Consider the following 16,844-nt stretch of genomic DNA (forward strand, 5'->3'; position numbering starts at 1 on the left):
CTAACTGGTATGACGGAGTGAGACCCTGTCTCAAAAAGAGAAAATAAATTTTAAAATTTGAAACAAATACACTAACCAGACTGGCTAAAATTTAAAAACTCTGACATGTTGGTAAAAATGTGTAGAACTGGAAATCCCATACATTATTGGTAGGAATGAAAACTGGTACAACCAGCTGAGTACGGTGGCTCATGTCTGTAATCCTAGCACTATGGGAGTCGATGTGGGAGGATCACTTGAGCTCAGGAGTTGGAGACTAGCCTAAGCAATAGTGAAACCCTGTGTCTACTAAAATAGAAAAATTAGCTGTGTTTTGTGGTACATGCCTGTAGTACCAGCTACATGGGGATCCCCACCAGCTACGTGTGGATATTGTTTGAGCCCAGGAGTTTGAGGTTGCAGTGAGCTATGATGACACCACTGTACTCTACCCAGTGTAACAGAGCAAGACTGTGTCTCAAAAAAACAAAAAGAAAAGGAAAGGAAAAGAAAAATGGTACAACCACTTTGAAAAAGATCTGATAGATTTTTCGCAAAATCAAGCCTACCCTACAACTCAGCAATTTTGCCCTCCAGTATTTTACCCAAGAGAAATGGGAAAAAATGTTCACAAAAAGACTTTACAACATATTCATAGTATTATTCATAATAGTTAAAAACTAGCAGACCAGGTATTTATTAACAGAAAACTGAATAAATTGGTATTTTTGTACAATGAAATACTGCTAAGCAATAAAAGGGAATGAACTAGCACCACTGGCAATAAGACATACTGACATAATGAACCCCTTGATGTGATGCTCTGAGGACTCACTATAATTTCTGTAGTAGTCTGGCCAAAAATGTATAACCATATTCTAAAATCAGGAAGAACATCAGACAATATCAAATTGAAGAACATTCTACAGAATAACTATTGAGTACTCTTCAGTATCAAGATCAGGAAGAACTGAAAACTACATAGATTAGAGGAAACTAAGAAGAAATAACTAAACGCAATGTGGGACCATAGCTGCAGTGAGCTATGATTGTGCCACTGCACTCAAGCCTGGCTGAAAGAGCAAGATCCCATCTTTAAAAATAAACTAAATAAATAATAAAATAAAATTTGTCCAAAATAAAATGTAAAAATAAAAAGGAATGAACTGGTACAGACAACAACATGGATGAACTTCAAAAACATTGTGCTGAGTAAAAGTAGCCTCACATGAGAGTATATATTGTACAATTTCATTTATATTAATGGGAAATTCTAGACCAGGCAAAACTAATAGATTATAGAATAAATCAAAACAGTAATTATCTCTGGAGGGAGGAGGGCAATAATTGATCAAGATGCAGCATTAGGGGTACATTTTTGGGATGGTGGCAATGTTCTCTATTTTGGTAGGGTTTTGGGTTACTTAAGTGTATGCATTTCTCAAATCTCAGCTAATGTACACTTAAGATTTATGCATTTAGTCAGGCGAGGTGGTGCCTGCCTGTAGTCTCAGCTGCTCAGATTAGCTTGAGACCAGGAGTTCAAGGTCAGCCTGGGCAACACAGCAAGACTTTCTCCAAAAAATTTTCTAAACGACTTGTGCATTTCACTGTATGTATGCTTTACACTGAAAAACTATAAACAAATATTGAACTCTAGTTCATGATATGCATGTCAAAGTATTTAGGGGAAAATATACTGACATCTGAAATTTACTCTGAAAAGCACTCCTGAAAAGATGTGTTAATGCAGAGGCCAGCAAATTGTCACGTATTTTTATAAAGAATATTTTACTGGAACACAGCCACACAGTTTTTGGTGTGTGTTTTTTTGTTTTGTTTTGTTTTCTTGTTTGAGGCAGGGTCTCACACTGTTGTTCCAACGGGAGTGCAGCGTGACATCATCATGGCTTACAGCAACCTCAAACTCCTAGGCTCAAGTGATCCTCCTGCTTCAGCCTCTGAAGTAGCTGGGATAACAGGTATACAGTACCATGTCCAGCTAAATTTTTTCTTTTTTTTTGTAGCAACAGGGTCTTGCTATGTTGCCCAGGCTGGTTTCAAACTTCTGGCCCTAAGCAATCTTTTTGCCTTGGCCTCTCAAAGTGCTAGGATTACAGGTGTGGAGCCACTGTGTGCAGCAACCCTTTCATTGATATATTATTTATGGCTAGTTTCCTGCTACAAAGGCAGAGTTGAGTAGCTGTGTGAGAAATATTTACTATTTGGCTCTTTGAAGAAAAGTCTGCTGACCCCTTTGCTGAGAGATAGATAAATGGTATGTGATACAGCAAGCATAGTAAAATGTTAAAGGCAGTTTCAGCATCACCTTTCTTTCCAAGAAAAAAAAAAAATAAAAAAAAATAAAGGCAGTAGATATATACATATCCTGTAAAATTCTTTTGACTTGGGCTGGGCGAGGTGGCTCACACCTGTAATCCTAGCACTCTGGGAGGCCAAGGCAGGCGGATATAGTTTGAGCTCAGGAGTTGGAGACCAAGCCTGAGGAAGAGGGAGACCCCACCTCTACAAAAAAAAAAAAAAAAAAGAAAAGAAAAAATTAGCTGGTGTGGTGGCTCATGCCTGTAATGTAATCCTAGCACTCTGGATTGCTTAAGGTCAGGAGTTCAAGACCAGCCTGAGCAAGAGTAAGACTTCGTCTCTACTAAAAATAGAAAAATTAGGGTGTGGTGGCACATGCCTGTAGTCCTAGCTACTCTGGAGGCTGAGGCAGGAGGACTGCTTGAGCCCAGGAGTTTGAGGTTGCTGTGAGCTAGGCTGACGCCACAGCACTCTAGCCCTGGGTGACAGAGCAAGATTGTCTCAAAAAAAAAAAAAAATTCTTTTGACTTTGCTGTTGTTTGAATATTTTTAGTATAAACTGTTGGAAAAATATAAATTAATTTGAAAATTCAGTTATTATTTTTTAATATTAAAATGGTAAAACTATTCTCTATTACTAAGAAAACTCCAAATATCAGGCTGACATAGAAACCTCCCTTATAACGACTGTGAAGGTATAAAGTTTACAAGAGACTGCTGGGCACAGTGGCTCATGCATGTAGTCCCAGCTACTTGAGAGGCTGAGACAGGAGGCTTGCTTGAGACCAGGAGTTCATTCTAGACCAGCCTGGGCACCATAGTAAGACCCTGGCTGAAAAAAAAATTTACAGGTTTTATTCACAGTTGATAAAGAAACAAGTCCCCTTTCTATTTACACAGATGGTTCTTCTGGGGAAAACAGCTGACAAAGACCAAAGTTTCTCACAATCAGCCTTTCCTTGAGCTCATGGTCCTTGTTTTACTCAGTCTAAGACTAACAAACTCTAAAGTTAAAGCTATTCCTGTAAACCACACACTACCAAATAGACTAGTTTACAGATACCATGGTTGGTTGAGTCTCTTGACTGACCAGCCAGATTCCCAGGGAGGACTGTGGAAATGTCTTCAGAAGCCTTTTTTTGGTAGGAGTGTGTAGGGGAAATCTAATCCCAATCTTCCTGACTGCACATTCTGGGATTCCTCAATAGGCCTAGCACCTCAGCCACTCATGTGGTTTTAGTGTGCGGCCTTCCAAGTAGAGGAGAAACAGGAAATCTGAAGGCTCACTATTGCTACAGACCAAATGTTCATGTAACTTCAAAATTTGTACGTTAAAACCTAATTCCCAGTGTGATGGTATTAGGAGGTAAGGCCTTTGGAGGGTTATTAGATCATAAATGGAATTAGTGCCCTTATGAAAGAGACCCTAGAAAGCCCTCTCTCTCCTTCTACCATGTGAGGAAACACAAAGAAGACAGCCATCTATTAATCAGGAAGTGGGCCTCTCATCAGACACCAAATCTGCTAGTACATCTTGATCATGGACTTCCCAGACTTCAGAACTATGAGAAATTTCCATTGTTTATAAGCCACTCAGTTTATGATGTTTTGTTATAGCAGTCCAAATGCACTAGGATACCTATCCTCAGTATGCAGCCATTGCTCTCTATTTCCACCACCAAGAGAAGGCCCAGGGTATAGAGCCTATGCTAGGCCTTGCAAACACATACCATTAACAAGAAGTGCTCGACACCTGAGGTCTTCACTGAGAAGCAGTAACAAGAGATGCCCCATATCTGAGGTGTGGGAAGTAATCGCACATTTCCAGTGGATTAACTGCTATTGATGAAAATAACTACACACCAGCATCTACAGAGAAATCTCTTTCTTTATAGTGTAAATTCAGTCCCTCCAAACTAAGCCAGGGTCACACAAACCTAAGCATTTCCTTGCAACATGACCAACTGCATGGTCGTCAAATTACCAGCACTGTCTTGGAGAAAATGCCAAAATAGCTCAGAAAAATACAGTAGTCTCCCCTTATCTGGCAGAATATGTTATAAGATCCTCAGTGGATGCCTGAAACCATGGATTGTACTGAATCCAATTGCAGTCAATCAGAGTACATTTCTGTTCATGTCTTCCACCCACAAATATGATGCCTTTTCCGTCTTAACCAAGCACTTTTTTTTTTTTTTGAGACAGAGTCTCGCTTTGTTGTCTAGGCTAGAGTAAGTGCCAGGGAGTCAGCCTAGCTCACAGCAAACTCCTGGGCTCAAGCAATCCTTCTGCCTCAGCCTCCCGAGTAGCTGGGACTACAGGCATGCGCCACCATGCCCGGCTAATTTTTTCTATATATTAGTTGGCCAATTAATTTCTTTCTTTCTTTTTTTTTTTTTTTTTTGGAAGGTTTCTCAGGTGTAATTTTTCTTTCTATTTATAGTAGAGACAGGGTCTCGCTCTTGCTCAGCCTGGTTTCGAACTCCTGACTTCAAGCAATCCGCCCGCCTCGGCCTCCCAGAGAGCTAGGATTACAGGCGTGAGCCACCGCGCCCGGCCTTAACCAAGCACTTTTGCACTGTGGCTGTAGTTTTTGCAGTATGAGATGTGACAGCAAAACTAGCGCGAATTTCTTTTTCCTTCTTTACAATTTCACAGATAGAAGATTCATTCTTACCACAGAGCTTTGGAACTTTAGCATATGATTGTTTTCTTTCCTTACTAAGTCAAGAACTTTCACCTTTTCATTTCAAAGAAGCATTTTATGGCTTCTTTTGGAATATCCAAATTATTTCACTTCTCTTATGCTCTGGGGCCATCATTAAGTAAAATAAGGGTTACTTTCATCACTTCGGTATGGCTCTCACTGGATGCGAAAGCTTGCCCACAGCCGCACTCACAGTCCGCACGGTAGTGTGTGCTGTGCATTGCTGACGAATCCGTTTTGCTCTTGTGTGATGAGGAAAGCTTTAACGCACTGAAAGCTTGTTTTACTTTACAGGCAGCTTTACTTGTAATGTAAATTAGAATAGGTAACATATACATATATGTTTTCATTATGTTATTTTTAAATGTTCACAATTTTATTTTGATAAATGAAAAATTAGAAAAGTCATATCACGGCTGTCAGCTAAAGTCAACACTCAGCTGTGCACCTTCATATCACGGCTGTTGGCTAAAGTCACTGTGCGCGTTCATCTGTGGCTATCGACTATAGTCGACGCTTGTACCGAAGTGGTTAACATGACTAGTGCTAGATGTCTACTAAGTGACTGGGTGGGTAGTGTAGCGTATACAACAAGGATATGCTGAACAATGTGATGATTCACATCTCAGGTGGGACAGAGAAGGACGGCACAAGATTTGATCACACAACTCAGAGGAGCACACTATTTAAAACTTACAAGTTATTTATTTCTAGAATTTTCCATTTAATATTTTTGGACTGTGGAAAGCAAAACTGTGGATACAGGGGGACTACTGCACTAAAAGGCATCTGAAAGATCATGTCTGGGTTAAAATGGCCAACATGAAACATTTGTAAATAAGGTGAATCTAAAGTTTATGCCTCCTACAACTGTGGCTAAGATGCTAAAAACTGTTTAAGTGATAAATAGGAAAAAAGCTAAAAGACCATTATAAAAAAAATTTTAAAAATCAATGTTACCTGATCAAGATTTTTGAAAAGAAGAATATCTTTGCAAGCTTCCTGAAGTCTGCATCTCTGTTCATCAGTTTTAGGATGAATCACCTGTCAATCCAAATAAAACCAGGGAGATGTTTTTAAAATTTCATTTAAAAAGCACCCACTTAAAAACTGGTATATTTCTTTCCAAAAAGTGGGAAAAATTAAGAGCATATTTTCTGTAATTTTAATTCTACACAAATATAAAGCTGTACACTGAATGTGGAAGGACAATGTGATGCAGGGGCGAAGAGCACCAACCCTGGAGTGACCTGCTAGCTATGTGGCTGGCAGCAGGTCAGCAGTCTCCTGGAAGCCTCAGAGTCTTCATCTGTAAAGTGAAGTGTTATAAATTTGTTCATTCAACAAATATTGAGTACCGACTCAGTGCCAGGCAGAATCCTTGCTCTGGGGACACACCAGTGAACACATAGACGAAAACACCTGTCCTCACATTCAATAAATACGTGAAATATGTTAAAGTGTTAAGGCTAAGGGAGAAAAAAAAAAAGTAGGGAAAGAAGGTAAGAAGTGTGAGTGTGCAAATGTGTGTGTATGTGTGGCCATGTGAGGCCTCACTGAGAGGGTAACATTTGTGTAAATAGCTCAAGGAAGTGAGTACAACCTGAGGGAATGAGTCATATGCATATTTCTGTGGCAAGAGCACCCCAAGCAAAGGGAATGGCCAGTGAAAACAAGATTTTATGGTGCAAATGTGACTAGTAAATTTGAAAAATAACCAGGAAGCAGGTGTAGCTGATGCAGAGTGAGGGAGAAAGATTAGGAAACTGGATTGGGGGAGAGAGGCCCAAATCACAGAGAGCATTGTAGGTCACAGAAGAAATAGAACTTTCTCTAGGAACATGGGAATGATCTGAAGGTTCTGACTGAGGAAGGAAAGAGATCTAACGTTTTTAAAAGATCACACTGGCCACTGAGTAAAAAACAGCCTGGAGGAAAGCAAGAGTAGAAGCCAGAAACCTACAGTGACTATCCCAGTGCCAGATAGTGGTGGCTTGGACCAGGATGATAGCCATGGAAGTGTTGAGAAGTAGTAGAATTCTGAATATGTTTTGAAGACAGTACCCATCCAATTTACAGTATGAAAAAAGTGAGAGGAATTGAGATTGACCCCAGAGTTTTGAGAATAAGCAACTGGAACAATGGAGCTGACATGAATTAAGCTGGTGAAGATGAATATTTAAGAAGAAATAATCAGGAATTCATGCATAATAGTCTGAGTTGCCTATTGACATCTAAGTGGAGACGGTAAGTAAACAATGGCTATAAAGTCTAGAGTTCAAACATCAATAACTTTATTATTAGTAGCAGTAGTGGTATCTATCATGCAAATGAAAGCTGTTACAAGAATTATTAAATAAGTTAATACATATAGTGTTTCAAACAGTTTCTTCCATTTACTGGGTGCTCAAAAACTATTATTATTATAGAAAATAAATGCTCACTAAACAGAAATAATTATTGCCTAATATTGGTATTATATTTGAGACATATCAAACTCCTTCCTAAGTATTTTTGTCACTCTAAAAAAGGTACATTATTTAATCTGACCAGAAATAACACGTTAAGTATTTTTATGCCAGGCATGGTAGCTCACACTTGTAATCCTAGCACGCTGGGAAGCTGAGGTGGGAGGATCCCTTGAGGTCAGGAGTTCAAGACCGGCCTCAGCAAGAGTGAGACCCTGTCTCTACTAAAAATAGAAATAAATGATTTGGGCAACTAAAAATAGAAAAAAAAAAAAATAGCCAGGCCTGATAGCACACTCCTGTAGTCCCAGCTACTCCGGAGGCTTGAGCCCAGAAGTTTGAGGTTGCTGTGAGCTAGGCTGACACCAAGGCACTCTAGCGCAGGCAACAGAGCGAGACTCTGTCTCAAATAAAAAAAAACAAAGTATAAAGTATTTAAAATTTCTGATACTAAGTAAAATACTGTTTTAAGTTTTAAAAGTCATTAAGAATTTTACAATTTCTAGAATGAAAACATTTTTATTATATTCACATAATGGTAGCTTTTGTTTTAGAGACTCTTCTCACTCTGTCACCCTGGGTAGAGTGCCATGACCTCATCATAGCTCACAGCAACCTCAAACCCTGGGCTCAAGCAATTCTCTTGCTTCAGCCTCCCAGGTAGCTGGGACTACAGGTACATGCAACGATGCCCGGCTACTTTTTCTATTTTTATTAGAAACTAAGTTTTCTATTTTTAGTAGAGACGGGGTTTCACTCTTGCTCACGCTGGACTCCAAATTCCTGAGCTCAAGTGATCCTCCCATCTCAGCCTCCCAAGAGTGCTAGGATTACAGGCGTGAGCCACCATGCCGGGTGAATGGTAGCATTTTATTATGAGAATACTTCAGAAATCCCTCATAAGTTACTCATTTAAGGTATACATGATAGATCAATAATGTTTCTTTTATAATATCAATTTTTTAAAAATGATAGTTCATATTTACTTTCATAAAAGTAACTTATGCTAATTGTACAAAAGTTAAAAAAACTGAGTTTAAAAAAAAAGCATCCAAAAATCAACCATAGTCTTACCACAACCATTGTTAACATCTGGGGTATATCCTTCCACAGATACAATTCTATGTACATACATACAAATAAATAAATACATTAAATATTTTTTATTTTATAAAATGCTCTATAAAATGCATCTTATACAAACACACATTCCATGCCATCAATCCAGTCCTGTACAATCATTTTCAACATAGATTCTCTTGATTTGAATGTACCATAATTTAGCCCCTGGAAATGCTACATTTGGGGTCATTTAGGTTGTTCCCATTTTTCTATCTATCACGTCTCTAAAAGGTTTGTAGATGTCAATTTCTTTTCTTTTTTTTTTTTTTTTGAGACAGAGTCTCACTCTGTTGCCCAGGCTAGAGTGCCATGGTGTCAGCCTAGCTCACAGCAACCTCAAACTCCTGGGCTCAACTAATACTCTTGCCTCAGCCTCCCTGGTAGCTGGGACTACAGGCACGTGCCACCGTGCTCAGCTATTTTTTCTATTTTTAGTTGTTTGGCTAATTTCTTTCTATTTATAGTAGAGACGGGCTCTTGCTCTTGCTCAGGCTGGTCTCCAACTCCTGAACTCAAGCAATCCTCCCGCCTCAGCCTCCCAGAGTGCTAGGATTACAGGCATCAGCCACCGTGGCCGGCCGTAGATGTCAATTTTTATTAATACATCCTCAAGAAGGCTCTAACTGCTCATTAGGAATGTTCACTAGTTAACCTTTAGGTTAACTGCTGATGCAGTTGGCTTAACTATGTTTAAGGCTTCTGACAGCTACAGCTAGGCTCCTCTTTTCGCCACATCCTTATACAGTGCTGTTTTCAATCTATTAGGTTTAATTTGTATTTATTTATTATTTGAGACAGAGTCTCAATCTGTTGCCTGGGCTAGAGTGCCATGGCTTCAGCCTACCTCACAGCAACCTCAAACTCCTGGGCTCAAGCAATCCTTCTGCCTCAGCCTCACGAGTAGCTGGGACTACAGGCATGTGCCACCATGCCCGGCTAATTTTTTCTATATATTTTTAGTTGGCCAATTAATTTCTCTCTATTTTTATTAGAGACAGGGTCTCGCTCTTGCTCAGGCTGGTTTCGAACTCCTGACCTTGAGCGATCCGCCCACCTCAGCCTCCCAGAGTGTTAGGATTACAGGCGTGAGCCACCGTGCCCGGCCTAATTTATATTTATTTTAATTATCAGCATGACTAGATTTTGGTGTTTAGAGGAGGGGAGTCAGTGTGAAATACAACAATTCTACCTAATATCTTTATTTTGGTTCTTACCTTTGGTTCAGATTCTTCTTCTTCATCATCAGGGTTATAAGTCTCAGCACAGACTAAAATTGGAAAGAAAAAACAAAGAGAAAAATGAATTTAACAGATGTGTGATTTTAGAGAAAATAAAATAGTAAGTCAATTATTATTTCACTTTTTATTCATTGTTTTCAAAGTTGTAATGATCTTTTTACATTCCTTCTTTCAATGAATAGATACGTTAAGTACCTACCAGTGTCAGGCATTCTCAGGTGCTGAAAACCCTGCTCTCTAGAGATTGGTGGTCCCAAATAGAACAAAGATGATGAGATATACCACCTACTAAATCCTAAGGTACTGTAGTGGCAAGAACAAACAAGGAGGTATTGTCTGTTGAGTTATGAGGCAGGGGTAAAAAAAAACATGATGTACAATGTATGCAGTATAAATACAGAGCTATGGAAGCAATTACCAAAAGAATCAATTAACATAGTTCAAAGTCATTATGTGCATGTATAACTTAAAAATAAGAATAAATTTGAAAACAAAACAAATACTATGTGTCAGGTTCTGTTCTAAGTATAATTTTATATAAACCTAAAGCCAACCTGATTCTCTTTGTAGGTAACTTGCGTTTGTGCCAGTTGCCTATAGGCCTGCTCTTTGTCACTGTAATTCGGAGATTTAAAAAATATTCATTGCAACTTTATAATACCAAAATATCAGAAATGATATAAGTATACATTTGAATAATGCAGCTATAAGAAAGAATGAAGAAAGTTTCATGGGCTAATATTGAGTGAGTTCTAAGGAAAAAGAAAAAAAAAAAAAGAAAAAAAGCAAGGTGAAGAAGAGTATATAGTATATATAGTATACTATGCCTTCCATAAGAAAGAACTTCCATTAGCAAGAAGGAAAGCTAAGAATGGAGGGAAAATAAATATATAAATATATATTTTTTACTTGTTAATTTCTCCAAAAGGAAACAATTTGGGAACGATAAACCAGAAAGCAATGAAATTGTTTTCCTAGAGTGCAGGTAGAAACAAGAAGGATAGGAAAGGAAATTAAACTTCTCTGAGGAAATTATTTTATATTAAAAGGTTTTTTTGACATGTAACCCATGTTAATGTTTCACATTTTTAAAAAATTAAATTAAACTGATAAAGAGGACCCTAAAACCAAATACAAGAAACAAATAAACCTAACCATGTAACAGGCTGACAATATAACCACAGGGAAGGAAAGAATTATATATATACATTATATTATATTATATTTTATATATATATATATTTTTTTTTTTTTTGAGACAGAGTCTCACTCTATTGCCCAGGCTAGAGTGGCATGGCATCAGCCTAGCTCACTCCTGGGCTCCAGCAATCCTCCTGCCTCGGCCTCCTGAGTAGCTGGGACTAAAGGCATGCACCACCATGCCCGGATAATTTTTTCCATATATTTTTAGTTGGCCAATTAATTTCTTTCTATTTTTAGTAGAGACGGGGTCTCACTCTTGCTCAGGCTGGTTTCGAACTCCTGACCTTGAGTGACCCTCCCTCCTCAGCCTCCCAGAGTGCTGGGATTACAGGCGTGAGCCACCACGCCCAGCCAGCCTCTTTTTTTTTTTTTTTTTTTTGAGAAAAGAGTCTCACTTTGTTGCCCAGGCTACAGTGAGTGCCATGGCGTCAGCCTAGCTCACAGCAACCTCAAATTCCTGGGCTCAAGCGATCCTGCTGCCTCAGCCTCCCAAGTAGCTGGGACTACAGGCACGTGCCACCGTGCTCAGCTATTTTTTCTATTTTTAGTTGTTTGGCTAATTTCTTTCTATTTATAGTAGAGACGGGCTCTTGCTCTTGCTCAGGCTGGTCTCCAACTCCTGAACTCAAGCAATCCTCCCGCCTCAGCCTCCCAGAGTGCTAGGATTACAGGCATCAGCCACCGTGGCCGGCCGTAGATGTCAATTTTTATTAATACATCCTCAAGAAGGCTCTAACTGCTCATTAGGAATGTTCACTAGTTAACCTTTAGGTTAACTGCTGATGCAGTTGGCTTAACTATGTTTAAGGCTTCTGACAGCTACAGCTAGGCTCCTCTTTTCACCACATCCTTATACATTGTTGTTTTCAATCTATTAGGTTTAATTTGTATTTATTTATTATTTGAGACAGAGTCTCAATCTGTTGCCTGGGCTAGAGTGCCATGGCCTCTCAGAGTGCTAGGATTACAGGCGTGAGCGTTCAGCCTCTTTTTAAAAAAAAAAAAAATTTTTTTTCCGGAACATTTCAGGGTTACAAATGCTTTGGTCACGTGCGTTGCCTTTGCACCACCAGAGTCAAAGCTACAAGGGTGCCCAATCCCCAGACAAGCGCGCAGCACACCCACCAGGTGTGAATTTAGCCATCCCCTCCATCCCCCTCCCACTTGCCCTATCCTGCATGAACGTTACTTCCACCTGTGCACATAAGTGTTGATCGATTATTACCAATTTAATGGTGAGTACATGTGGTGTTTGTTTCTCCATTCTTGTGAGGGAAAGAAGAATTATTCTATGCAGGCAGTGAACATAGTAAGTGGGGTCTACTGAATCCTAACAACAAAAAAGAATTGCTATTGGTGATCGATAACTATTCCAAACTCTTTTGTGTGTATTACAGTAGTGAGTACATAAATAAACCCACATTTTTTTCACTGGAGAGAAAGGGAATACAAATATGGAATGGAGGAAAAAATACAATTGGAGATGTCAATACAAATCATGATTTTAAAATCTTACCCTTAGGTGTTAGTGGCAAAGTCAATGAATTATCTAGTGAATAAAGAGTTTTGTGTTAACAAAATTGTGTTTCCAAGAATGAACTAACAGTGATCACTGGTTTCTCAGAATGCAGCAAACCTGTTTCCTCTTCACAACACAGGCTATTACAGCTGGAGTAAGTTTTCTTCTAATAAATTCTCAAGTATCTGTAGTAGCTGTGTGACCAGAGGTGATTTACTACAATTTCCACCCTCTCCTCTATATATTGGAGCTAACAATTTCTCACTGTCAGAAGGATTCAAGTAGGCAAGTGTCAGGCACATGGTAAGGATGCAGTAAATGCCAACTCTTTGAACTATTACTATCATTACTACTGTTCCATTTGTTCTGATGTTCAGGAATAATAATTATTGTTGCCTTGGTTCTGTTCTCTATCTCAGTTCTTTCAACAACTGTCCTTTCTTCAAGGCTGCCTGCCCTCCATCACAGATTTTTGACCCTACTCACATTTGTGTGTTAGCTAAAAGACCCCATATATCTACAACTAGTGGACAAGTTGATACATACCATTCCCAATTTAATTTTCAGTTTCTTGGAGACATTTACCCCTTGCAGCCCAATTTCCACTTACTGACTGATTTTCTGAAATAATAAAATACCTGAGAATGGTGGCTAAGGCAGGGAAGGGCAAATCCTACAGGACATGCCAGAAGCATGAGCCAGGAAAGTAACCATGGGATGTAGGTAATGACTCACTAACTTTCTCCATGCATTCCTCTTTCCTGGAGATGAGGTCAGGGTGTATATACCTCAGTTCTGCCCTAAAGATTAAGGCAGACATCTACCTTAGTTTCTAGCCATTTTTATTGCCACTTTTTGCATCTTCATAGGTATTTTAGTGGGTGATTGGGGAAGCTACATCAAGGGGTATCTAACCGGACATTATGTTAAACTGCAAGCTTCTTGGTTCTGTGCTCTTGATTAAGGTAATTTTCAGACCAGTTTTCTAACTGAAAATTTGGAATTCATCATGACTTCCTTCTTTCACCTCTTATTCAATGAATACATCACACTCTGCTTCAGAAATATTTTTCATATGTGACCTTTATTCAGTCTATTCCAACTGCTACTTCTTGGTCTAAGACTTCAAAACAACTACTTAATAAAACTTTTTAAAATATTTTACTTCAGGAGACAGATGAGTACACAGATATTATACTTTATATACTTTTGTGTATACAATGTTTCATTTAAAAGGTTTAAAAATATTGAATATGATGAATCTGATCAATATTAAAAAGGTTTGAGAAAGCCTTCAATAATGAGACTGATAGGATTTTACTGATGACACTTAATCTTGGGCTAGCCAACTTCTAGGTTTGCTTTTCCTCCAGTTTTGAAGGAAAGTACTTTAGCAACTTAGCTCATTTTTATATTTTTAGACATTAATATAATGGAGGTAGAAAATGTTAATTATAATTTTCAAGTCTTAAGGTACAGCACTGTGATTTAAATAAAATTATTTTCATTATAATTATCAATATGTTTTTTCTTCTTCCTTCTTTTCTTTCTTTCATAAGTTATCCTAAATATGTTTCTATTTGTGGAAAAACATTATGCCTCAATTTTCCAAAACTGTTTTTAAATTTTCTTCCCTTTTTTTTTTAATCTCTTTTTTTTTTTTACACCAGAGACCGAGTCTTACTCTGTCACCCAGGCTGTAGTGCAGTGAATTGATCATAGCTCACTGTAACCTATACCTCTTGGACTCAAGCAATCCTCTTGCATCAGCCTCCAAAGTAGCTAGGACTATAGGCACATGCCACCATGCCCAGTTAGGTTTTTTTTTTTTTTTTTAAGAGATGGGGTCTCGCCATGTTGCCCAGGCTGGTCTTGAACTCCTAGCCTCAAGCAATCTTCCCAAATCAGCCTCCCAAAGTGCTGGGATTACAGGCATGAGCCAACATAACCAGCCCTCTTTTCTATCTTTTTATTTCTTTATTATGGTAAGAACACTTAACATGGGAACTAACCTCATAATAAAATTTTAAGTGCACAACACAGTACTGTTAACTAATAAGCACAATGTTGTACAGCAAATCTCTAGAACTTATTCATCTTGTATAAGGAAAACTTTGTACCCATTGAACAGCAACTCCATGTTTCTCCCTCTTACCAGTTCCTCCCAGCTACCATTCTACTCTGTTTCTATGAATTTGACTTTTTAGACACCTCAGTATTTGTTCTTTTATCATTGGCTTACTTAGCATAATGTTCTTTTTTCCCCTTTTTTTCCTTTTGAACGCTTGACTCACCTCCCTTTGCCTTCTTCCTCTGTTCCCACCTAATCTCTCTACTTCCTGGTCCCAAATTACTTCCCTCACTTTCTATGTAAAAACCCATCTTTTCATGACCGGGTGTGGTGGCTCATGCCTATAATCCTAGCACTCTGGGACGCAGAGGTGGGTGGATCATTTGAGCTCAGGAGTTCGAGACCAGCATGAGTAAGAGCAAGACCTTGTGTCTACTAAAAAAAATAGAAAGAAATTAGCTGGACAGCTAAAATATATATATAAAAATTAGCCAGGCATGGTGGCACATGCTTGTAGTCCCAGCTACCTGGGAGGCTGGGGCAGGAGAATCAGGAGTTTGAGGTTGCTGTGAGCTAGACTGACGCCATGGCACTCTAGCCTGAGCAACAGAGTGAGACTCTGTCTCAAAAAAAAAACACCCATTTTTTTTTTTAAGTTCCTACTTGATTGTTGCTGTCCCTATGGTTCTGCATATCAGGGAGCTTGTCTCAGTGTACAAGTTACCTGGAGAAGGTCCATGGTTTCTATGATCCTCTATACAGCCTTAACAACTATACTGTGTCTCATGAGATGCTCCAGACCTACTGAAAATGAAGATTAAAACAGCAGCACAGCCCCCCTTGTTTAAGGAAATTTATTTTGCTGTAGGTCTCCAGAAGATGTCACTAGTCAGTAATGTGGTACTACACAAAGTGATGACAAACATTATCCAGCACAATTTCTTCCAAATTTTAACTGGTGCCTCCTTCATTCAGAAATGTGAATCATTAAACTGTACTTGTTTCTGCTGAGAAATCCTCTACTAAATAATAACAATAATAAAATAAAATAAAAATAAAATGTACTTGTGAGAGAAAACCTTTCGTTTCTATAAAGAAATGAGCACTGGCTGGATACAGTGGCTCATGCCTGTAATCCTAGCACTCTGGGAGGCAGAAGAATTGTCTGAGGTCAGGAGTTTGAGCCCAGCCTGAGCAAGAGTGATACCCCCATTTCTACTAAAACAAAACAAAACAAAACAAAAAAACAAACCCACAAAAAACTGTGTTTAAAATTGAAAAATAAAAAAAAGAAATGAGCACAGATCCTGGTTACATGCCTAAGGCCCTGTGCTGCCCTGCCATAACAAAATAGCACAGACTGGGTGGTTTAAACAACAGCAATGTACTTTCTCACAGTTCTGGAGGTTGGAAGGCCAAGATCAAGGTATTGGCACATTTGGTTTCTCCTGAGGCCTCCCTACTTGGCTTCAGATGGCCACCTTCTTGCTATAGCCTCATATAGCCTTTTCTCTGTATGTACACACTCCTGGTATCTCTTCCTCTTCTTCCTTTTTTTTGAGACAGAGTCTCATTCTGTTGCCCCGGGTACAATGCAGTGGCATCATCATAGCTCACTGCAACCTCAAACTCCTGAGCTCAAGCAATCCTTCTGCCTCAGCTTCCCAAGTAGCTGGGACTACAGGCACGTACCACCATGCCCAGCTAATTTTTTCTTTTTAGTAGAAAAAGACTCTCACTCTTGTCAGGCTGGTCTCAAACTCCTGTGTTCAAGTGATCCTTCCGCTTTTGGAGTGCTAGGATTACAGGTGTGAGCCTTGTGCCTGGCCTTCTTCTCGTCTTATAAGGACATTATTCCTACTGGATTAGGGTTCTACCCTTATGACCTAATTTAACCTTTAAAGGCCCTATCTATAAATACAACCACATTGGGGTTAGGGTTTCAATCTATGAATTTGGGGAGGGGGTACAAAATTCATTCTAACACTAGGTTTCTAAATTATTTTAAGCATTGCTTAGTAATATGGAAGATAGCTATGGATAGAAAAAATACTGCATATTGTGAAAGGGTATAAAGACAAAAATCAGTATTTCAGTATATTGTAAGCATGCAGCCTTAAAAGGGCAAGGATGTTTGGTGAAGAGCATCTGCCTTGCAGATGACTGACAGACACGGCACCAGATTCTCAGTGGCCTGCTGACTATCACAGTCATC

The 16,844-nt window shown here is 38.9% G+C and overlaps 1 protein-coding gene across 1 annotated transcript in view; it reads right to left on the minus strand.

The window, feature by feature from the left end:
* The window catches only part of PRKAR2A (protein kinase cAMP-dependent type II regulatory subunit alpha), a 102,275-nt gene that overhangs the window by 31,428 nt on the left and 54,003 nt on the right, over positions 1-16,844 (minus strand). Inside the window, exons 3-4 of the mRNA XM_012771212.3 lie at positions 9,813-9,865; positions 5,969-6,052 (exon numbers count right to left, since the gene is read on the minus strand). Of these exons, the coding sequence (XP_012626666.1) occupies positions 5,969-6,052; positions 9,813-9,865 (137 nt within the window). The remainder of the gene's footprint in view (positions 1-5,968; positions 6,053-9,812; positions 9,866-16,844) is intronic.

This window comes from Microcebus murinus, chromosome 1 (assembly GCF_040939455.1).
Source record: "Microcebus murinus isolate Inina chromosome 1, M.murinus_Inina_mat1.0, whole genome shotgun sequence".
In the NCBI taxonomy this organism is placed as follows: Eukaryota; Metazoa; Chordata; class Mammalia; order Primates; family Cheirogaleidae; genus Microcebus; species Microcebus murinus.